The following is a 25,193-nucleotide window of genomic DNA, read 5'->3' as shown; positions in this document are numbered from 1 at the left end:
AATGAAGAATAAATCACAGTAGTAGCGGGAACTGAACCCATGCTGACTAACTGCCAGTCGGTGTGATTCACCATTGTGCTACCGAGGCATTATGTAAACTGCAGCCCAAAAATCCCTCTTACTCTATGCGTAAATCCTTAGAGAAGGTTTTACTTTTTGTAACACCCACTCAGACAAAATATACTAGAAACCTGAAAGGGTCATCTATCAGCTTCTGCTCACATAATCTGAGCCAAATCGATGAGCTTTGTTCCACACCTTCCTGTTGTTAGATTTACATTTGGAGTAGATCCACCTAACTCTTTAACTCTTACTTTTTCCTTCAAAGATCTACTGGAAATCTGATCATCTACAGGAAACACTTTAATACTAAATTTCTACAATTACTTGGTTTATTTACTTTTGAGTTAACAGTGTAGTAGTTGTAACTAAACTGAATATGTTACTTTTGCGTACATAAATTGAAATGTTTACATATATTTAAATTTTACAATTAATTGTTCAATATTGTGATAGGCAGGGAAAACAGTAGCAGTGCAAATCAAACCTGAGTCAGTGGATTTCCATTCAGGTAGCATGACTGCTTGGCCATGGCACCATTAAGTCAACAGCTCCTCAAGAGTCTCTCATACTCTACGCTTGCACAATATGACAATATTTACACACACTGTGATGAGGCATGCTGGGATATTTTTACTTCCCCTCGTTTTACATCTGCCTGCTTAAATTAATTTTTTCGATTTGAACTGGTTACCATTAACATATGTGAGTATAATCTGCATTTTCATAAAAGAGAAAGGTTGGCTCTCAGTTTTAAAGAATATAACACCAGATCCAATTTTGTGCTTAGTTTTAAGTATGTAGTTGATTTTCTGATTTATTTTGACTATTTCTAGTTACTGTCTTTCACTATAGGGTGAAATCAGTAATTGTTTTGTAACTTAAATTCTATTGTTGACACATAAATAAATATAAATTCTGTAATAATTATGAACATTTGGAAGACGAAATGCTAGTAATCTTAAAGTATTTATTTGGCTCTATTCGAAAACATGTTAGCAAAGCCTGCCCTTAATTAATCCCAAGGTAATAAACAGTTTTGTCAAAAGTATTGTTTGTGTAACCACATTTGTTAATTTCACGATTTAAACAAATAATTCGGCCTAATCTTGTAGCAGAAGAAACTGTTAAAAAGACGGAATTTTTCCATGTATTCAGTTAATCTAATGAGTTAAATTTTTAATTGTAATGTCTGTAAATTAAACTTCAAACAATGTGCAATTTCAGCACCTATTATTGAGAGGATATATAAGAGCCCGATGTTTGGTCCTGAGAGTCAGTCCACAGCTGAGTTTCAGACGAGGAACCTGTGATGGTTAGAACGACAATGATGCATCAACTTAACAGAGAAATAAGTGTTACACCAACAGGCCGTGTGTTAAAGCAATGACAGTGTCTGTTCCATACATATCTGATTATTCCAAAAGAACTGTGAATTATGTAGTTATGTTTTTACTGCTCATAGATGTTCAAAAGTAAAATATTGTAGCAGTATGTGGATGTTCACCTGCAAACTATTAATGAGGCTTATGGGAAGTTACAACACTAGTGCACTGGCCATATATAACTGTGTATTATTGAGGGTTGTGAACAGTGAAAGTAAAGAACTGTAAAATGCAAGTGTGCACCTGTCAGCTACATCATTTACAGTAGAGATCCCCTAGTTTTTCAGCCACTACATCGACACCAAAGAAGAAATAAAGCAGGGAATGTCATCACAACACTTTCAAAGAAGAATAATGACTTGGTGCTGTGAGCGATGATGACGTCACATCACAGCACGCACAGTCACTAACAGATAACCACATCCCTTCTCTGACTTGGTCATAGTACAGCTGATCATCATTACAGCACTTGATACTGGTTTCTAGTTATTGTGGAGAGAACATTACAAAACATGTTTTCATCTTTTTATTTGCAAACTAGCACACTTTCAAAGAGAAATGGTGTAATTGTGCTGTAGCACATTAAGACTTGATAACCGGCCACCAATGTACATGATACATGAATACTGGAGCTGGTGGGTTCCAGCACACAATGAAGATGATGTGGATTGGGAGGGGGGGTAACAGGACAGAGAAAAGGGAAACTGCTGGGTAAAGAATGTGGGATTGGTGAGTTAATGTAGACTGAAGCCACGAGTATCACACAAGCAAAGGATGTGTTGCAAGGATAACTCCCATTTACACAGTTCAGAGTAGAAGGTGGTGGAGGGAAAGATACAGATGCCCAGATTGTGGAGCAGTCACTAAACTCTAGCATGGTGTGCTCAGCTGCATACTGAGGAGCAAAACTGGTACTTTTTATATGATATTAATGTTATGATAAATCCCGTTAGACAGAAAGCAACAGAACAGTTGGTAAATTATACACTCCTGGAAACTGAAATAAGAACACCGTGAATTCATTGTCCCAGGAAGGGGAAACTTTATTTACACATTCCTGGGGTCAGATACATCACATGATCACACTGACAGAACCACAGGCACATAGACACAGGCAACAGAGCATGCACAATGTCGGCACTAGTACAGTGTATATCCACCTTTCGCAGCAATGCAGGCTGCTATTCTCCCATGGAGGCGATCATAGAGATGCTGGATGTAGTCCTGTGGAACGGCTTGCCATGCCATTTCCACCTGGCGCCTCAGTTGGACCAGCGTTCGTGCTGGACGTGCAGACCGCATGAGACGACGCTTCATCCAGTCCCAAACATGCTCAATGGGGGACAGATCCGGAGATCTTGCTGGCCAGGGTAGTTGACTTACACCTTCTAGAGCACGTTGGGTGGCACGGGATACATGCGGACGTGCATTGTCCTGTTGGAACAGCAAGTTCCCTTGCCGGTCTAGGAATGGTAGAACGATGGGTTCGATGACGGTTTGGATGTACCGTGCACTATTCAGTGTCCCCTCGACGATCACCAGTGGTGTACGGCCAGTGTAGGAGATCGCTCCCCACACCATGATGCCGGGTGTTGGCCCTGTGTGCCTCGGTCGTATGCAGTCCTGATTGTGGCGCTCACCTGCACGGCGCCAAACATGCATACGACCATCATTGGCACCAAGGCAGAATCGACTCTCATCGCTGAAGACGACACGTCTCCATTCGTCCCTCCATTCACGCTTGTCGCGACACCACTGGAGGCGGGCTGCACGATGTTGGGGCGTGAGCGGAAGACGGCCTAATGGTGTGCGGGACCGTAGCCCAGCTTCATGGAGACGGTTGCGAATGGTCCTCGCCGATACCCCAGGAGCAACAGTGTCCCTAATTTGCTGGGAAGTGGCGGTGCGGTCCCCTACGGCACTGCGTAGGATCCTACGGTCTTGGCGTGCATCCGGGCGTCGCTGCGGTCTGGTCCCAGGTCGACGGGCACGTGCACCTTCCGCCGACCACTGGCGACAACATCGATGTACTGTGGAGACCTCACACCCCACGTGTTGAGCAATTTGGCGGTACGTCCACCCGGCCTCCCGCATGCCCACTATATGCCCTCGCTCAAAGTCTGTCAACTGCACATACGGTTCACGTCCACGCTGTCGCGGCATGCTACCAGTGTTAAAGACTGCGATGGAGCTCCGTATGCCACGGCAAACTGGCTGACACTGACGGCGGCGGTGCACAAATGCTGCGCAGCTAGCGCCATTCGACGGCCAACACCGCGGTTCCTGGTGTGTCCGCTGTGCCGTGCGTGTGATCATTGCTTGTACAGCCCTCTCGCAGTGTCCGGAGCAAGTATGGTGGGTCTGACACACCGGTGTCAATGTGTTCTTTTTTCCATTTCCAGGAGTGTATTTTCAAACGAATTACTAAGTGGTTCTCTGAAAACAGACTCTCCATAAAAATTGGAAAAAAAGACCTCACTACATTCACTTCTGTACAACAAACAGTCATATCAGTACATGAGCAGGAGTCAGTAAGTACGGTACAATGTTCCAAATTACATATTGATGAAAACTTTAACTGGAAGAAGTATATTACTTAGCTTCTCAAACAATTAATTTCAGCTACTTTTGCTCTTTGAATAATTGCTAATCTTGGAAACAAATGTATCAACCTTCTGATATATTTTGCTTATTTCCACTCAGTAATGTCAAACAGAATAATTTTCTGGGTAACTCATCACTGAGAGAGAATATATTGATTGCATAAAAGCGACCAGTAGGAACAATATGAGATGTTCAACTACAGACATCATGCAGGTACCTCTTCAGGAATGTAGGCATTTAAATGCCCTGCCACAATACATACATTCACTAATGAAATTCGTCATAAATAATCCATCACAATTCGAGATGAACAGTTATGTATGTACCTACAACATGAGAGGGAAGCAGAGAGAAGTTCTACATGCAGCTACAAAAATTTTTGATCATTTTTCTAATAAACACTAAATGTTTGACAGTGAAGCAAGTTTTACATCCAACTTAAAATCATTTATCTTGGACAAATACTTCTATTCCATTGACTAATTAATACTTAAAAACTGGTAGCCAGTATTTGATAAAAGAATATATGAACACAGAATCAGTGGAACACGCAACTAACAAACTGTTGTGCCACTGGGTGGCCAACTTTGTTCTTGTACACAGTTTGGCAGTGGCCACTTATGGTGTTTTGACAGCTGGTGGTTGTAATATTGACGTAAAAAGCTGTGAAGTGATTGCAACAGACTTGGTTCATGACATGGCTGTTTTCACAGGTAGCTCTATGTCTTATGGGATAGGATGAGCCTGGACTGCAGTACAAAGTGCGGTGGGTGGGGGTGGGGTGGGCTTGTCTTGCATCTGGGCCTTCCACAGGGATGTGATACTTGTGGCAAGAGACTGGTAGTGGCATAGGGATGGACCAAAATGTTATGTTAGTTGGGTGTGTATGTGATAGAACACCACTTCAGCTTGGGTAATATGTCCCCCTATCATGTATCTTCGTGCCAGGAAATGAGGGACATCCTGCTCAAGATCCCACTCAGCCCTCCTAAAGTGATATTACATCAACCAGTCAGCCTAACCAACATCCTGGTCCATCCCTATGTCACTCCCAATCCCAATTCATCACCACAAGGATCATATATCTGTGAAAGACCCTGGTGTAATACCTGTCCAACCTACAAACCCAGCACTTCCTACTCCAGTCCTGTCACAGACTTATCCTAGCCCATTACAGACAGGGCCACCTGAGAAAGCATCCATGTCGTATACCAACTCTACTGAAATCACTTCACTTCACAGATTTTTATGTTGGTATGACAACTACCAGCTGTCCTCCCGAATAAATGGCCACTGCCAAACTGTGGCCAAGAACAAAGTCGACCACCCAGTGGCACAAATGTAGCTGAGCACAACACAATTTAGTTCAATGGTTGCTTCACAAGCGAGGCCATCTGGATTCTTACCTCCATCACTAACTATTCTGAGCTATGCCAAAGGGAGTTATTCTTGCAACACATCCTTTGCTCATGCAGCCATCCTGGCTTCAATCTCTTTAACCCGCTGTCCCCACATTCTCTATCCAACAATTTCCCCTTTCTCTGTCCTTTCAGCCCCTCCCAATCCATGTCACCTTCCTCATGCACTGCTGTCCACTGGCTCCGCAACCCGTGCCTAGCCTACGCACTTGCCACCCCCACTATGCCGCATTCCTAACCAACAAACCTGCTGCTAGTTACCCACCTCCAACCACGCCCCCTCCTGTCTCCCACTTCTCCCTCCCCTATTCACTCCACCAAACACAACACAACCCCAAGCCTCCCCACCCCACCCTAGTCCATACACCAAAATGCAATCCTGTTACTGTGTGACCCATTGACACAATGTGGGAGACTTTATTTCGAAAGCTAATAAGTTTTCTTTCTCATTTGTATGCACCTGTCGGAGATTCAACGCTTCGATGAGTGGTCTCCTTTACACCTAAAGTAAATATATAAAAACAAAAGTCAATAAATTGCATATCTAAAGAAATACAGCACACTACTCGTACAAAATAAGAGTCTACCCTTCAGATGTGCACCAGCATAGCTGCATTTTCCAAAGAAAAAAATGTCACTTCTTGGAAAAACATAAATAACAATAAAAACAGAGTTACCCACAGAACACTAGGGCAAATAGGGACATTAATATTAGCAGCAAATATGCATACAAGTATATTAATTAACAAACCTTAATGTAGTTCAGAAGTGCTAAGCTTGTTTCTGCAGCATCCTGTGTCTCTATAAATAGCAGCTTATGTCTCTGAATGTTATCTACAACTCCTTGATCATACCAGCTAGCTACGACTGATTCGAGGTACAGGTAAGATGTGAAGAAACAGACAACTCCATCAGGGACATTGGATGCAACTTCCACCAGAAGTTGACCATAGTTACGAACTACTGCAACATCTTCACGTGTCTCAAATCGTGATGAGATTGCTACCTGGTCATTGCCTTTTGACACTATCTGAAAAAATAAAATATATTCTCTGTAGTAGCATATTTTTTGAGTCACATTTTTTTTTACATTCTACTTTGGTTTTTGAAAGAGAAACTGAAAGACTAACACTGAATGAAAGTTCTATAAAGAAAAGAATCTCTAAAATGAACAACAGGGACCAACAGATGACAGAAAGAGCACTTTCACTATTTCGGCAAAAACTACGGTCTCCTCCAGTAACTTATGCTGGCCCCTTGTGTTCAAGGATACTATACTTTTTACAACAAAATTTCTTAATGATATGTCCTCTCCAACACACACACACACACACACACACACACACACACACACACACACGGCCACAGTCTCTGGCTGCTGGGGCTAGACACTGTCCTCAGCAGCCAGAGACTGTGGTCATGGATGTGTGTGAGTTGCACAAGAGAATGAGAGAGAGAGAGAGAGAGAGAGAAAGTATTTTAATGACTCAGCATCTCTTCTATATGGTGAGTAGCAATCTATCCCTTTCATAAGTCTTTCATTATTCCGTCACAGATTTTCCATTGTTTGACCAGGTAAATTGCAAGTCAGAAACTGAAAAGAAAGTGACTGATTTTTTGGAAGTGTTACTTTCTGTTGTATGCAAACACAGTTACGGCAGGCTTTCATGAAATACCAGCTTCACCATGTAGAGGGCAAAATTCATTTTTGGATTTTAAAATGTAACAAGAACATAAATTACTGGTGACCTCTGGCAGCTGATACAGAAGTAGAAAGAACAAGAATGCACAAAATAACAGTTCTACATGTGGACTAACCCTGCAGAACAGACTCTGTATAGTGTGCGTTTAACATGGAGAATTAAGTGCCAAAATAATTAGATCTACAAATAGCAGGAATATCACAACTGGAGCATAAAAAAAAAAAAAAAATAAAATAAAAAAAAACCCTACTGAAAATTAGAAAGTGTATGACAAAGCATCCAAGGAGGATCATGTTAAGGTATTCAGTATGCAACACAAAGGTGCATGGTTTTTAATAACTGTAGAAACTCCAAGTTGGAATGTCAACAGTATTAGGGAAAGGATAGATTGCTACTCACTGTAACAATGATGCTTTGAGTTTCAGACAGCCACAACAAAAACGCTGTTATACATTATAGCTTTTGGCCAAAGCCTTCTTCAATAAAGAAGACACACACACACACACACACACACACACACACACACAAGCAAAGATACCTCACGCACACACAACTGCAATCACCCGCAGCTCTGATCGTTGGTGGTAGTGGTCATGTGTGTGCGAGGTGTGCTTGCTTGTGTGAAAGTGTGTGTGTGTTTTCTTTGCTGAAGAAGGATTTGGCCAAAAGCTATAGTGTGTCACAGTGTTTTTGTTGTGCCTGTCTGAAACTCTCTGGCTCAATCTATCCTATTCCTAATACTGTTTTTAATAACTGTATACATTTTAAGAAATCTGCACAACACAAAGCTGTACTGAAGACCATTGTGTTGATAAAATATAAAATGTCTGGCAATACATATGAGGTGAAAGTAAATAGCTTTAGCTTATTTGTCAAAAAAAGGATTAGGTTGTTAAATACAAGATGGGGCAGAATGGACTCTCTTGTTTCAATCAATCACTGAAGAGTGTGCAGGTGCAGTAGCGCAAAGGGAGTAGTGGTGGTAGGTGGGGGAAACAACAACATTTTCAGTAGTCACCATGCCATGCTATGGTGAACATCAGAGCTTTGTCATAGAAACATTCTTTAAAAACAATGATAGCATGGTGACGACACAGAGGGCTTTCCATAAGCAGTTTACCTTGGATTGTCATGACAGGGGTCCTGATTCTACAACTATTAAGAAATGGATTACTAGTGTTAGAGTGATAGGATGTGCACGTCTTAGAAAACCAGCTAACCGACCGAAAAAAGTGAGGACACCTGAAAACATCTCGGCAGTGAGAGCGTCCACTGAACAGTCTTGGCTGCACTCTGTGCTGAAACATGCTGTTACTCTTGGAATATTGTCCAGAACAGTAAGGCAAATATTAAACTCTGACGTTCACTTTCACCCCTACAAGTTGATGGTTATTCAAGAACTTAGTCCAGAAAACTGGGTGAAATATACAGATGCTTGCAATGCAGTCTTAGCCTCTGTGCAATCTAACCCTATTTTGTGGTCTAGCTATGAAGTGCATTGTCACCTATCCAAATAAAGAGCAAAATTTTCATTACTGGGAAACTGAAAACCCTTGTGAACTTCACCAAAGACCTTGTCACGACCCCAAAGTGACAGTTTGGTACGCTGTGTCCTCCATGGGCCTTATTGGGCCTTACTTTTTTAGATCTTGAGGTGCAACTGTTACGTGAACTTGCGTCATTGTGAGTTGCTGGAGAAATTTTTACTCTGCAAAATGGATGAGTATGGTGAGGACTATGGCACAGAAGTATTTTGGTTTCAACAGGATGATGCCATGGCTCATACTGCCCATCATTCATGCCAAATTCTGTAAGAACGGTGTCCCAGTCATCTGATCTCCTTACAAGGGGATGTTTCATGGCCTCCTTGCTTCCCAGATTTGGGCCCCTGAGAGTTTTTTCTTTGGGGATACCTCAAAGCAGAGGCTTACAAAGCTGGATCAAGGACCATGGAAGCTCTTAAGATGGCAATTACAGATGGCGTAACACAAGATATGCTGAGAAGAGTTTTCAAAAATTTTTTTGAACGACTCAGTATGTCAGGGTGTATACACAGACACAGAAAAAAAATTCCCGGATTTTTCCCGGATCTCCTGGATAAAAATTCATTTTCTCCAGGGTGAAAATACACTTCTTCCGTGTTAAATGACAGTATACTTTCCCTCGGAACTGTAAAACGTATCCTTTGAATGGATATGGTTTTATACAGCAGCGTAGAACTTCCCAGCACTCAGGGCGAAAAAACACGTTTTGGAAAGATCTTTGATGTGCAGCAACATGTACGCTGGATATTTTCGTATTACAAAAGTATTAATTCGAATTCCACCAACAGGAAAATTTAATGGTTTAAATTAATAGACACGGCGTTACTACAAGAAAAGCAAAGCTTTGGCATATAATATTTGTCTCAAAGATTAATAAGCTACAAGAGAAGCTAAGCTTTCATATGTAATGTTGATTTGTTTAGCGCATGTTACACTTTAAGATGTATCACACAAATACGCTAGTAAAATTTTTAATACTAACAAAAATCTCTATCTCCTGGGCAAGAAATTTTTCTAAATGGTTCGTCATCAGAGAGTTGATTTTTAAAAGGGAGCAAACGCTCTATGATTTAGGAAATTCATCGTACATTCTCGCACATAGTTCGTCTTGCGTAAAATGAAATTTACTTTGAAAATAACGTTTCTCGAACTACAATTCGCAATATTTTCCCGCGACTTGTTAGAAATAGATTCATTTCAGCAGTTGCCATACAGTGCCAGATAGAGGCATCACCGCGCTTGCGCAGCTATAGTGACGTAGGAAGACCGTGTGTTCGTACGTGTAAAACATTAAAAGATCTTACATCTTGTCATAAAAGAAACAAGACATCAGAAGATACTCTAAGAGGGTCGAAATTTCGTGAACCATACTAAAATGCATAGTTCGCCTTACAGTGTACATTCGTATGTCCAAATTCCCAATGATGTAGGTCTCGACCTGATATGAAACTTTTCAGTGTAGTTTTCGGGACGTAAATTTTCTTCGAATACCAGTACTGTATTATCTCATGTTTGATTCTTTGTTATGACATAATGCCATACGTGCTAGAAGATGAAAATGTGCACTTGAAATGCAACAAACAGTTGAAACTAGACGATAATGTGGAATTAAACACTTCGTTTAAAATAAATTCACTGCCTCAGCAGGAAACCCTAATAAAAGACAAATTTCTTTAGCAAACCGACAAAAATAACTATTGTTCTGCAAGGCGATTAATGCCTGACTTTCATAAAGGTGGAAACAAAATAAAATCTGAAACTAGTAACATATTTTAGTCTTCCATAATTATGTGATTATATTTTAATTCACTTGATAGTTCCCAGCCACAGAAATCCGTCTTGTTTTCATTTGACGTGAAAGCAGAAAACGAAGAGGAAACAAAAATCAGGTGGAGACTACCCCCCCCCCCCCCTCTCCTCACTATAGCTCAGACTACTCTGCTCAGCAGAACGTCGAAAAAAAAAAAAAAACTTTTCGAAAATAAGTTCGTTTTGTAGCGCACATCTTTCTGAAGAGTCTGATACATAAAACATATATCTTCGAGGAAATGTAAGACACGTTATTTGGTCTTAAGAGTGCAGTGCAGTGCCATGCCTCTTCAAACAACATTCTTATAGTGCACGTCACTGTATTTCACTCTGTGGAACTCAAACGTGTATATTTTGTAATGGATGCCATCAAACTATATCGGGACAGTGGAAATTAAAATGTCCTGCAGTGCCTATCCTGCAGTCAGTCAGCCGAATTGACATTCTGCCCAACCCCTCGCAATTAATACTGTATAGGATTATTTGTTACCAGGAGAACAAGAACTCTTCAGAAAATGTGGACTCTTTGTTGCCTATTAACTAATAACTTGCTCTTGTTTGTAACATAAAATTAAATATAGGATACCTAAAGCCAGTAAAGACAAGAGACAGTGCACATTTCTTCAATCCTTAGGTTCTAGCAATTTTTCTCTCTAATCTTGCTACAGCTTTACATGGCGTCCTTTCCTTTCTGCAAAAGAACTATTACCTTATCAAAGTTTGTCAAACGTTTTGCTACGTGAAAAATGAAAATGTCGTTATCTAATACTGAAAAAGCTGTTAATACAATTAGTACCCAAGACTGGTGTGGTTTCTCGATCTGATTATGTATATTTTGTCACTGTGTGCCGGATAAAACAAAATAGGTCTTTCTAATATTGCAGCAATTGTAACACACACCAAATAAGTGACACTGTTTTGGCAATAATGATCATTTTTATAATAAGACAAAATAATTCACGAAGTACCAATACGAATTACCTATTTGGCCTACTACAAGCAAAAAGCTTTACGTTAGGAAATAGTTTCACATTTCATTCATGCTCCCCAGTTTCTCATGCACGAGACCGAAAAGTAGAACGAAATTTTTGCATAAATTTGGAATCGTCATATACTTCCATAATTTGCGTGATGCCCCTGTTTCTTCTCCTTCCTCGTTCTAACAGTCAGTCTTATCATCACTAATTCTGTAACTATTCCTACCACTGCCAAAACTCATTCTCCAGTTAACTTTACTACCCCTGCCACAATCACCGGTTTAGGTATCCAGCGATTGTTCTCCGGTTAGGCATTATTACGAGTTCGTACAATGCGTTTCCCGCGCTACTTCTAGAATGGAGCTTAAGCGGCTGCTAGCAGGGGACTACAACTGGCCCTGTCTAGTGTAGCGATCTGGCCAAAAATTTTCTGTCAAAATTTCACTTTCTTGGATACACCAAGAAGATAGTACGTAATCTGTCTTACCTGTTAGTCGTTTATTTTCACTCTGGTAGTCTGAATCTATGGATTTCGCTAGTAATTATAACAACGGCTGAACATCCGCAAACCGAATCAACCACATAAACAAGCAGCACTTGGCATTCACCGGTTCGGCTTTATTCCGCTCAGCTCGTGTAGCCCCTTCCCGTTTTGTCTGCAGGAAAGTTTGTTTCTAAATGTGACGACGATTCCCCTGGCAGAGGCATCATGTACAATCAATATGCACACATTCAAAAATCAACTTGTAATTCATTCAGAAATCAACTTAGAATGTGTTCAAAAACCAGCAGGGGTGCGTTTCAAAATCACATGAATAATCGATAGACTGACGTGCGCTGGATTCTATGTGCTTTGCGAAACAAGATTTTTTTCCTCAAGAATATGAATTTGCCCCCCCCCCCCCCCGCCCGAAATTGCCACCCGGTTCAGATACCATGGTTTGCCACCCCTCCTCCCCCCCCAGATCCGGGCCTGCTGCACACGCTTGAATCTGGCAGCCTGGGCTTGCCAGTAAAATTTTTCCGGGTACCATGTGGCTGGTTGCTGCAGACTGCTACTTACACAGCCAACAGCCACATTTCTGCAGCCAGGAGCAGGAAAAGGTACTAAAAAGCCTTTGACACATTCTGCTGTTGGCAGACACTTGTACGAGAACTTTGTTATTTTATGTGGCGCATTTCCTTTGCAATTGAAGTTTTATTTTCGTTTTTTTCTCTCGTTCATGTTTTAATGCTGCAGTATTATTCTGCAGTAGCGTGATATAGTAATATCCTTTAGCTAGAGTATCGGTTCTTACCAGTAAAAATTACAAAAAATTAACTCAAAACTTAAACAACGAAAAATTCCCAGAATTCTACAAATTTCCCGGGTTTTTCCTGGTGGCAGTGAATGCAGTGTTCTTTTCCAACTCACCCATCAAATCAGGAAGTCCATTGTGCCCCACTTTTATAAGAAAGGGATCCATGAAGTTGTTAGGCAATGCTGCTGTGTGGGCACAGCTGTTGGCTTATCCATATTACTGCTATTCAGGGTTTAAGGCAGCATCATTGAAAGATCACTGGTTGTGTACTTAAGCTAGTAATAGCAGTTTGAGCAGCAGGTTCCAGTGGCAGACATGAGGATCTAAACTACTTCCATAAAATGCTTTGCAATGAAAGTCATCCCGTATATGATACAGGAATTTCCCCCCACTTATTCCAGATGTGAGCTGTGCTTATAAGGCTGTTGAATGTGATTAGTTTGATTTCTGTTGCAGCCAACTGTGTGCAGAAGGATGAGCTGGTACATCTGAACATTGCTGTTCAATGCACATAATTTTAATCAGAACAGAAGGTAAAATGTTTCATAAAGTATGCCTGACCATGTATAAAAATTAAAAGATATTAGATGACAGGATGGCAGAGGGAATGTTTTATTATCTGTTAACTGCATTTGTGATTTGATAAAGCATTCCATTAAAGTGAAAAAATAGCGCTCAGTCAGTGTGTACTGGAAAAGGAGGCACTAGAGACAACATAACCTTGAAACAAACACAATTCATCAATTGTATTGTTTTTATTTCTGTATTGAAAGTCTGAAATGTACTTGGATATAGAATTGTTGAAGTTCCTATTCCATTTACTTGGAATATTTTCATTTACCCTTTGATACACGATTTACTTATTTCCGTTATATTTTTAATCACATCAAATACTTTTCCCTTTCCCACCTTCTTTCCTTACTTCTCAGTGAAAGAATCATTCCAAAATCTTGATATTCATAATTCTTCCACTTTTTTGTTAATTACAGCTAGGTGTACCAGACTTAAGATGGCATGCCAACAACTGGTATCCTTTTTACCTAATGGATGTCAAACAATCTGTCTGTTATCATTTTTGGCTTAATTTGCTGGCCAAGTGGATGTCAGACTACAAACCCAAACATTTGATGTTCAATCCACACACAGTGCTAGAATTTTCTTCTGTCAAAATGGTTCAAATGGCTCTGAGCACTATGGGACTCAACATCTTAGGTCATAAGTCCCCTAGAACTTAGAACTACTTAAACCTAACTAACCTAAGGACACCACACAAACCCATGCCCGAGGCAGGATTCGAACCTGCGACCGTAGCAGTCCCGCAGTTCCGGACTGCAGCGCCAGGACCGCTAGACCACTGCGGCCGGCTTTCTTCTGTCATTTGCCACCTCTGGCAATGACTTGAATCTTGTGGGCAATGTCAGGTGCCCCACAGCCTAGAGTCAGCATTAAACAGTAGTTCCCCCTTTAAATGACTTACTAAGTTCACTTGTGGGAGGTAGGCTACAGAGACTCATGCCTAATAAAGGACTATAGCATTCCAATCAACATGCAGGTTGAGCACAGATACACTTTTTATTCTGTACATATTTTTTGACAAATAACTGAAGTGACCACTGAAATACAGGGTAAGCAGTTATACTGTCCTTACCTGACAAATTAGTGTCATACACCTACATGGCATGATGATGATACATGGAAACATTACACCAGTGCATTTTTATGGTGTACAAACTAATTACTCACCATTGGCAGAAGACAAGGCCTCGCTAATGTCATAGTAAATGAACTCATGATAACAGGGTGAAAATCCAGTATCTTCGGATACATGTCCAGAGGAGATAGTGTACCCGAAGTAATTACCACAGACTGAAAGCGGTCAAATACTGGTTTAACAGCAATTGATGAATCCAGGCAACTACAAGAAAATAAGTTTCATGGTTTGAGTCTACATAATATAAAATGTAAACAAAAAACAATTTTAAGGAAATTTGTTATACCAACCTGAAATGAAGTATGGGATTTGATACTGTTGGAGTTTTATCATCAAATGGCTCCACAATAATAGTAAAGCCTTTCGTGTATGTTGCTACAAGTGTTGCTAAATGGGTAATAAGAACCAGTGGGGAAAAGTCTGTCAGATCAGATATCTCCAGAGTCTTTAACAATGAAGTCAGACGTTCATGGCAAAACCTGAACCAAAACAACAGAGAAACACATCACTATTAACAAAATTACTTGCGGTAGTCATACAGAAAGTAAAATATATCGTGCTTGGAAAAAAAAGTCTCTCCATCACACTGCAACCATTTTACTTAGCGCAGCACTTATGCAATTTATGCTTGTCTATGGAATGGAATGGTGTGGTGTGGTGTAGTGTAGGTAGCAGTAGTGGTAGGATTTAATGACCACAACATCATGGTCAATTGTGCCCATACACAGAGATGAATTATGTTAAAAACAGTAACAATTAAAATTTTTCACTAGAATAATTATAAAACACACAAACACTCAAATACATATGCTAATGATAAAATGTGTACTAAGTTATTGACACCTGTAATAAAATAAGGGACTAGAGAAAAACTAAAATATCTCAGAAAAAATGTGTGTGGGGCTGACCACAAATCAAAAATGGACAGGGTAGCCATTCTGAAACCCAATTAAATCTTGAACCTAACTGCCCAACAAAATATACAAAATTATAAAACATCTAAAACACACACCTTGTCCGAAACTATAACAGAAGCCATGTGCCTTGTTAATATACCAGCCAGAATATGAAATGCACTCCATTAAAATGTGTGTACTGATACAGGTACACCACAGGTACTACAAATGAGTGTGTCCTCCTGTGGAGTAGCTGGAAATACCAGAGGAGGACAACTCCTGTATCAAGTCCAGTCTCTCTGACCGGAAGGAGGAAAGTCATCACTGAACCACTGCTTTCAACGTCCAGAACTTCCTCCACACCTCTAGTATTGGCTCTGAGCACTATGGGACTCAACTGCTGTGGTCATCAGTCCCCTAGAACTTAGAACTACTTAAACCTACCTAACCTAAGGACATCACACACATCCATGCCCGAGGCAGGATTCGAACCTGCGACCGTAGCAGCAGTGCGGCTCCGGACTGGAGCGCCTAGAACTGCATGCCCACCACGGCCGGCTCCTCTAGTATTGACACACCCTATTATCGTATATATCAGATCACACTAATAATACTTTTCTCTACCACTATCCCTCCTCCTAGTCATTCTTTGTAAATAAGTAGAAAAATCAATCCTGTAGAAAGAAATTCCCAGAAATAATGCCATCTGATGCCATCCATTTGTCTGGTTGGGTAGTTGGTTTGTGGGAGGGAAGGGACCGGACTGCTACGGTCATTGGTCCCTTGTTCCAAAACTTAAAAACACACACACAGAATAAATGCGAACAAGGAAAAGATGACAGACGACACAGGACAAGAGAAACTTAGACAAAGACCAGACAAAACGAATTAAAATCACACAGAGTGTGACGGTGGTCGGTCGACCATAGAGAAAAAAAGGAAAAGCCAACCACAGAGAAACATATTAAAAACTCAATCTAAAACCGTTGGCCAAAAGCCAGACTCAACACTAAATAAAGATAAACACTTAGAGCAAATGATAAAAGCCCCCTGCCCAAATAAAACGCAAAACTAAGCCTGGCATAGCAGAGTCATCAGTTAAAAGGGCAGGTAGCGTATCAGGCAGCGCAAACGTCTGCCTGAGCACAGTTAAAACTGGACAGGGCAACAAAATGTGGAACACCGTCAAAGCCGACCCGCAGCGACATAGAGGTGGGTCCGCATGGCACAGTAAATGGCTGTGTGTCAAGTGGGTGTGGCCAATGTGGAGCCGACAAAGGACTACTGAGTCCCGGCAAGTGGCTCGCATGGACGACCGCAACACATCCGTCGTCGCCTTATTAGGATGGAGTTTGTTTGGTGTGGTCAGGTTGCGCCATTCAGTGTCCCATAGTTCGAAAATTTTGCAGCGTAACATTGCCCGCAAATCAGTCACCGGGAGGCCAATGTCCAGAGATGGTTTACTGGTGGCCTCTTTCACCAGGGAGTCTACATGTTCATTGCCGGGTATCCCAACATGGCCTGGGGTCCACACAGATACCACAGAGTGGCCGCAACGGGCAAGAGCATGGAGGGACTCCTGGACAGCCATCACCAGATGAGAGTGAGGGAAACACTGGTCGGTAGCTCGTAAACTGCTCAGGGAGTCACTACAGGTAATGAAGGGCTCACCTGAGCAGGAGCGGATATAATTTAGGGCACGAAAGATGGCGACCAGCTCAGCAGTGAAAACACTGCAGCCAGCCGGCAAGGATCATTGTACGTAATGGTCCCCTAGAGTTAGAGCATAATCGACACGACCAGCAACCATCGAACTGTCAGTGTAAAACATGCCAGAGCCCTGATACGTGGCAAGGATGGATAAAAAGTGGCAGCGGAAGGCCTCCGGAGGGACTGAGTCCTTCGGGCCCAGTGCCAATTCGAGCCGAAGGCAAGGTCGAGGCACACACCACGGGGGTGTACGCAGAGGGGCCCGGAAAGGAGGTGGAAGAGGGAAAACCCTAAGCCCGGAGATAAGCTCTCTTACGTGGACCGCGATTGTACAACCCGGGAGATGGACGACCGACTGTGGGAACAGATGACGATAGTATGCTCAGGCAAGCTACAAACATGCATAGCACAAGCGGCCAGTAAATGTTGGCGCCATAACCGCAGTGGAGGGACACCTGCCTCCACAAGTATGCTGTCCACAGGGCTGGTCCGGAAAGCACCAGTCGCAAGATGGATCCTACTGTGAAGGTTTGTGTCCAGCACCCGCAATGCAGATGGGGATGCAGAACCATAAGCCAGGCTCCCATAATCAAGACGGGACTGGATTAACGCCTGGTAGAGCCGTAAGAGGGTAGATCGGTCAGCACCCCAGCTGGTGTGGCTCAAGCATCGCAGAGCATTAAGATGCCGCCAACACATCTGTTTAAGCTACCGAATATGTGGGAGCCAAGTCAACCGGGCATCAAAAACCACACCCAAAAAACGATGTCTCTCCACCACAGCAAGAAGTTTGCCAGAAAGATAAAGCCGCGGCTCACGGTGAACTGTTCGTCGCCAGCAGAAATGCATAACGCAGGTCTTGGCAGCCGAAAACTGGAAGCCATGCACTACAGCCCATGACTGACGTTCAGCAGCTGCAATGCCAATGCAGCTATAGTAGAGGCAGAAGTTGTCAGCATACAAGGACGCTGAGACAGACGTTCCCACTGCCGCAGCGAGCCCGTTAATTGCAATTAAAAACAGGAAGACACTTAAAACAGATCCCTGTGGCACTCCGTTCTCCTGAACTCGGTGGGAACTATGGGAGGCCGCAACTTGCACACGGAAGGTTTGATGCGACAGAAAATTTCAGATGAAAATCGGCAGTGGACCCAGAAGACCCCAACCATGAAGCGTAGAGAGGATGTGATGGCGCCATGTCGTATCATACGCCTTCCGCATTGTCGAAAAAGACGAGGAGGTGCTAATGGCGGGCAAAGGGCCGTACGGATGGCTGACTCCAGGCTCACCAGACTGTCAGCGGCAGAGTGGCCTTTATGGAACCCACCCTGAGACAGAGCTAGAAGGCCCCGAGACTCGAGTACCCAACTCAACCGCCGGCTCACCATGCGTTCCAGCAACTTACAAAGAATGTTGGTAAGGCTAATGGGGCGGTAGCTGTCCACTTCCAATGGGTTCTTGCCAGGTTTCAAGACATGGATAACAATACTTTCCCGCCATTGCGATGGAAACTCACCCTCGACCCAGATGCGGTTGTAAAGGTCGAGGAGGCGTCACTGGCAGTCCACTGAGAGGTGTTTCAGCACCTGACAGTGGATGCGATTTGGCCCGGGAGCTGTATCAGGGCAAGCGGCTAGGGCACTGTGGAGTTCCAACTCAGTGAATGGGACATTGTAGGATTCATGATGGCGCGTGTGAAATGAAAGGCTCTGATGTTCCAACCGCTCTTTAATGGAGCGGAAAGCCAGTGGGTAATTCACAGATGCGGAACTGAGAGCAAAATGGTCTGCTACATGGTTGGCAATTATGTCGGAGTCAGTACAAATTGCCCCATTCAGTGACAGCACAAGGACGCTGAAAGGGGTCCGATAGCCATAGAGGCGTCTAATCTTTGCCCAGACCTGCGATGGAGAAACATGGAGGCCAATAGTGGAAACATACCATTCCCAGCGCTCCTGCTTGCGCTGGCAGATAAGGCGGTGGGCCCGCGCATGCAGCCGTTTGAAGGCAATGAGGTGTTCTAAAGATGGATGGTGCTTGTGACGCTGGAGCGCCCACTGGCGATCCTTAATTGCCTCAGCGATCTCAGGCGACCACCAAGGCACAGTCCTCCGCCGAGGGGACCCAGAAGAACAGGGAATGGCAGATTCTGCAGCAGTAACGATGCTGATGGTGACTGAGTGAACCACCGCATCAATGGTGTCATTAGAAAGAGTACTTGCCATGCACCACACTGAAATCTGTGAAGATTTAAAATGGAAAGCTCGAGCTGTGCCAATACATGTTCAATGGTGGCGCCTCGACCTGTTGTCACTGACCCACCCCACAGAGGGTTATGGGCGTTGAAGTCGCCCAGTAACAAGAAAGGTGGCGACAATTGGGCTATCAGCGCAGTGAGGACATGCTGTGGGACATCACCATCTGGTGGAAGATACAGACTGCAGACAGTAACAACCTGTGGCGTCCACACCCGAACAGCGACAGCCTCTAAAGGTGTTTGTAGAGGGACAGACACGCTGTGAAGAGAGTGAAGGACATAGATGCAGACGCCACCAGATACCCTTTCATAAGCTGCCCAGTTCTTATAATAACCATGATAGCCACGGAGGGTGGGGGTTCGCATCGCTGGAAACCAAGTTTCCTGAAGAGCAATGTAGAAGAAAGGGTGATGGCTGATAAGTTGTCAGAGCTCAGCTAGATGGTGGAAGAAAGTGCTGGAGTTCCACTGGAGGATGATATTGTCCATGGCTGAGAAAGGTGTGAAGGGACTGGGGAGGCAGATTACGCCGCAGGGTCACTGGCTGCCACTGATTCAGTACCCACGCGAATGACATTCATTGCGTCCGAGGGTCCGGTGAGATCCAGGTCTTCAGCAGACGCCAGAATCTCGACCTCATCCTCAGACACGGAGCCTGTAGGAAGCGGTGGGACAGGTGCCACCGCACTGTTGTGATTCTTGCGAACCTTCTTTTTCTGCTTCTCGCGCCGTGCCTTCGGCAGTTCAGGCTGGGAGGGCCTCACTGGGTCAGTCTCAGGGATGGACGACGACCGTGAGGCCCTACGACAAGCGACTGGTGGTTGTTTCAGCCACTTGCAGGTGTCCGCTTTTCCGCTGGTCGGAACTTGCGAAAGGAGGTCCCCAAGGGGCCCCTTCCTGGTGAGAGTAGCCGAAGAAGTCTTACGCTTCTCCGGCTGGGAAGTGGGAACAGGTGTCCCCGATGGTTGGGGGGTGTTGCTCCTGAAGTAGATGGAGCAGGAGCAACAGGGACTGAAGAACCCCCTCACAATCAAGGGGGCCGGTGGATTCTGACCAATCTTAGAGCCAACCGTACGTGATGATGCGAGAACCGTTGTTGCAGCAGCGGCGTAGGTGGACGTCATTGGCACAGGATGGAGCCTCTCATATTTCCGCTTAGCTTCGGTGTATGTCAGGCGGTCCAGGGTCTTATATTCCATTATCTTCCGTTCTTTCTGGAAAATGCTACAGTCCGGCGAGCAGGGGGAATGGTGTTCTACACAGTTAACACAGATAGGAGGCGGGGCACACGGAGTATTGGGATGTGAAGGATGTCCACAATCTTGACACGTGATTCTGGAAGTACATCGGGATGACATATGTGCAAACTTCCAGCATTTAAAACATCGCATCGTAGGAGGGATATATGGCTTTACATCACAGCGGTAAACCATCGACTTGACCTTCTCGGGTAAGACATCACCCTCGAAGGCCAAGATGAAGGCACCGGTGGCTACCTGATTATCCCGATGGATGTGCCGGACGAAGTGAACACCTCGTCGTTCGAGGTTGGCGCATAGTTCATCGTCGGACTGCAGAAGAAGATCCCTGTGGAATATAATACCCTGGACCATGTTGATGCTAACTGAAACATCCCCCAACTTGTCACAAGCGAGCAACCTCCGTGACTCGGCAGAGGATGCTGTTTTGATGAGAACTGAACCAGAACACATTTTGGATAAGCCCTCCACCTCCCCAAACTTGTCCTCTATATGCTCCACAAAAAACTGAGGCTTGGTCGGAATAAATGATTCACCATCAACTAGCGTACAGACGAGGTACCGGGATGAATAATCCCCACTGCCTTCTTTAGCCATACATTCCTCCCATGGAGTGGCCAGGGAGGGAAATGATCTTGGATCGTATTGCTTGCCGTTGAGGTTAGACCTCGATCGCTTAGAGACTGCTGGTGGAGGCCCACCAGTGAGAAATGATGTACCACGTTTCATTGCGAGTCATCCGCCCTGATGCCACCTACTCCGACCAGGGGCTCTCCCCACGGGTGCCACCCAGCCACAGCAGAGACCACCTGGCAGGATGGCCTTTGCCGTGGGTCCTGATGTCCCAGAAGGATAGGCATCTACTCCTCAGCATACGTTGAGTGGTAGCAGCTCAGGCATCAGCAGTGCAATCCCTGTGTAGTCAGGGGGCTACCACCAAGAGGGTACATGACAACCCCACCACAACGAACTGGCTACTGTGCTGGATGTCAGGTGTCGAATATCCATGTATATCACGAGGGCAAAGATGGAAGTGCACAATGGAGGGAATGTATGCTACCCGGAACACACTGCAGCTGATGTGGCCAGATGCTCGGTGTAAGTCAACTCCATGACAATATCTGGTGTGCCAGATCTTACGGCAAGATGGATATAGAATGCACCATGTAAGGCGTCCTTCCCCAAATGGTACGCACTAACGGAAAATTTTGAAATGGAGGGGTCAAACCCCTTAGGGGACCATCACATTAAAGGCCAAAACAGTTGAGACTCCTTTTAGTCACCTCTTACGACAGGCAGGAATACCGCGGGCCTATTCTTACCCCCGAATCCGCAGTGGGGCATTTGTCTAAAACAAAGAAAATTAATTGGGTTCCTAATGAGGTACTGTAATTTAGTTCACACACACACACACACACACACACACACACAAAATTCAAAATATCTACTCAATCACTGCTACGGTCAAACTACTATATATGATGTCAAATACACAACTTTCTTCAGTACTGCAGTAGGTGAAATCAGGGAATGGTTGTAGCAATGAAGAATACAGCACATGGCTTGGATACAAAGTGATTTAAAAAAGATGGGTGTGGGAGACGAATGAAGATTGGGACATAATTTTAGAGACATGGAACATGCTCTGATAGTGGAGGGGTGTGGCAGAGCATTGGCCATGTTATTTTTAAGAAAACGTTCCATCATTCACCTTAAGCATGTGGTATGCATTAACATAGTACTACTACAGAATTCTCATACATAATATTGCAATTATAAGATAAATTAGAATGACTACAAGAGATACAGGAGGTACATATAATACAGACATTATGAAACACATCTTGAAGATCTACTCATTTTTAATATATGCTCATATTAACCTCAGTGGTTTCCTTTCAATGCAGACCTTCTGTGCAACATCCTTGAGGAAACCAGCTGGCGATTCCTGAACCACATGCTGGACTCTAAGACGTGTTTTCAGGTACTCCACAAATCGCTTTAGAAAGGCAACAAAGTGCTCAGCATTTCGAATGTTTCCCGGCACTACCTCTGTAAAGATATTTATTATTCTCAATTAGACAGTTTATCACATTAATGTTTTTCTGAGAAACACCAATGAATCAGAGTTCCTGGGCAATGCTCTTTAACCCCTTAATGCTGACTGTCATGAATTCACATCATACCAATGCTGTGCTAATAACTGGAAGGTTAACTGTTTTTAAATGCCAGTGGCAGTAGATGCTGATTCTTCATGAAGCTACCAATGCTTATGACAAGGGCTGCAGTCTCCTGAGTGTTTCGAGCATCTCCAAAGCACCAAGATGTTTTATTTTTATCTTTCACCTAGAAATTTATTCAGGCATTAAGGGGTTAATTCTAGATATTATAAGACATGCTTATTACAATTCAGGTTTTCCTTTGTGACATACACAACACTGCAAAAACAGAAGAGTAATATTTTAAGCATCACATACAAACTGTCATTAACTTTGTGATGTCTCCATACAGTAATAACTAATAATAAACAAGATAAAAACTACAGCTAATAAATGAACACACAAAAAGGAGGCAGAATTCATACAATATGGGACTACATCAGTAGAGATAAACAATCTCTTTTTACCATTCCGTTTATACATTTTCTGTTCTCACCTATCACCATTTATAAATAGTTCATATGTAAGTGGTATTTCATTTTTTTCTTTGACTTTATTAATGCATAAACAATCAACTCCTTGAAAGAACCTCAAAAAATTCATTGAATTAAAACATTGTCAATTAATTTCAAAAATGTTTAAGTGGACTGCAAAAAATTCCAAATTGCATCATGGTTCAGAGTTCATGTTTGACTGTGGGTCCCCTATAACTGACTAGTTACGTCAATTAAAAGGTCAGATGAAAGCAATGTCATAACACCTCCAACAGGACCAGGCCTAGCAAAGCACTGTGGTAATCAAAACCAACCTTTACACTGAAACTGCTTCATCTTACATCAGTTTGACAGCTACACAATATTAAATATGAGTGCATCAGTTAAATTCTATTATTCTGTAATAATACAAAAGTGATGTTAAGGTCATTGCAAGTGGATAATAAAAATAAAGTTGGCTAGGATGTGGCAAGAAATTGGCCACATCTACTTTTATGGAACTGTTGGGGCATTTATCTGACTTGATACAGCAAAATGTTAATTGGGATGTGTCACGCAGTGATTTGTGATAGTTAATTCAAAAAGTGCCTTCGGCATTGAGGCACCTTGACAAGTCACAGAAAAAAGTTTTAATAATGGAAATCCAGGCTGGAATAATGACAATATCATAAAAGCATAGATTGCTACTCACCATATAGCGATGGTGTCGAGTCGCACATAGGCACAACAAAAAGACTGTTGAGCTAGTAAGCTATCAGCTGAAAAGGCCTCCATCGGAATTAGACAAAACACACACACACACACACACACACACACACACACACACACACACACACACACAAAATCACTGGCTCTAGCTGCTAAGAAAGAAAGAAAGAGAGAGAGAGAGAGAGAGATCTAACTCCGATTAAGGCTTTTTTGACTGAAAGCTTACTTGTTTGACAGTCTATTTGTTGTGCCTAACTGCAACTCAGCATCTCCACTATATGGTGAAAGCAATCTATCCCTTTCATAATATTGACAACATAATGTAAATGGATAGATAAAACATTTACTCACCAAGCAGCAGCAGGAGAACACACAAACAAAAAGGTTTAACTTTTACAAGTTTTCGGAGCCAGTGGGTCCTACTTCTGGTAGAAGAGTTGAAGGGGGAGGAAGACGGGTGAAGGAAAAGGACTGGAGAGGTTTAGGGAAAGGGGTTCACTTCAGAAAAGTCACTCAGAACCCCAGGTCAGGGGGACTTACCAGATGTGCTGAGAAGGAAATAATATAATAATATTGTCACTTTTAAAAATGGATAACACACTGTCACGAGAGATTCAGCAAGTGTTTAAAATATTTATTGTAACAGTATCAGTTGTAAACAGTTCCACATGAGAACTATTTTCGATCACATTTTATGATCATCTTCAGTTCTAAACATAAAACATTATTAAGTAACTATTTCTGCAGATAATATAGACGGGAAATATTTAAAACTTAATTCTTTTTAAGTGGTTTTGAGTAAGTAGATGACACAGACTGACAATCAAGAGTTGTGAAAAGTCAAAATTCTTTAAAAAGAACATAGCTGAACCTTTAAAAATAAAGAAAACAGTACAATAGCGCACTTGTGACAACATCTTTTGGCATTAGCATTTTACTATACCCGCTATGTACCATAAAGACCCATACATAATTGATTATGAGTTGGGAAGAGGGGGAAGATAAGATGGGGAGAGGAAACGAACTGATATTTTGCAGTAATGCACCTAACATTAATAAATGAAACACCTTGGTAAAATTTACAATTACGTTAAAGTGACTACACCGAGTTTTCGTGAGAAGGCGTCTGAGGTATATTACGCTTTTGTTCTCTGAGATCAGTCCACCTGTGCCCAAGTCTCCAGTCAGTGCGGTGAGC

General features: G+C 42.9%; 1 protein-coding gene across 1 annotated transcript in view; it reads right to left on the bottom strand.

The window, feature by feature from the left end:
- The window catches only part of LOC126162668 (general transcription and DNA repair factor IIH helicase subunit XPD), a 51,359-nt gene that overhangs the window by 5,705 nt on the left and 20,461 nt on the right, over positions 1-25,193 (bottom strand). Inside the window, exons 8-11 of the mRNA XM_049919317.1 lie at positions 22,518-22,686; positions 14,803-14,991; positions 14,545-14,716; positions 6,219-6,497 (exon numbers count right to left, since the gene is read on the bottom strand). Coding sequence (XP_049775274.1) covers positions 6,219-6,497; positions 14,545-14,716; positions 14,803-14,991; positions 22,518-22,686 — 809 coding nt within the window. The remainder of the gene's footprint in view (positions 1-6,218; positions 6,498-14,544; positions 14,717-14,802; positions 14,992-22,517; positions 22,687-25,193) is intronic.

The sequence above is a fragment of the Schistocerca cancellata genome, chromosome 2 (assembly GCF_023864275.1).
Source record: "Schistocerca cancellata isolate TAMUIC-IGC-003103 chromosome 2, iqSchCanc2.1, whole genome shotgun sequence".
NCBI lineage: Eukaryota > Metazoa > Arthropoda > Insecta > Orthoptera > Acrididae > Schistocerca > Schistocerca cancellata.
The sequence above is the reverse complement of the archived record's forward strand: the minus strand, read 5'-3'. Positions and strand labels throughout refer to the sequence as shown.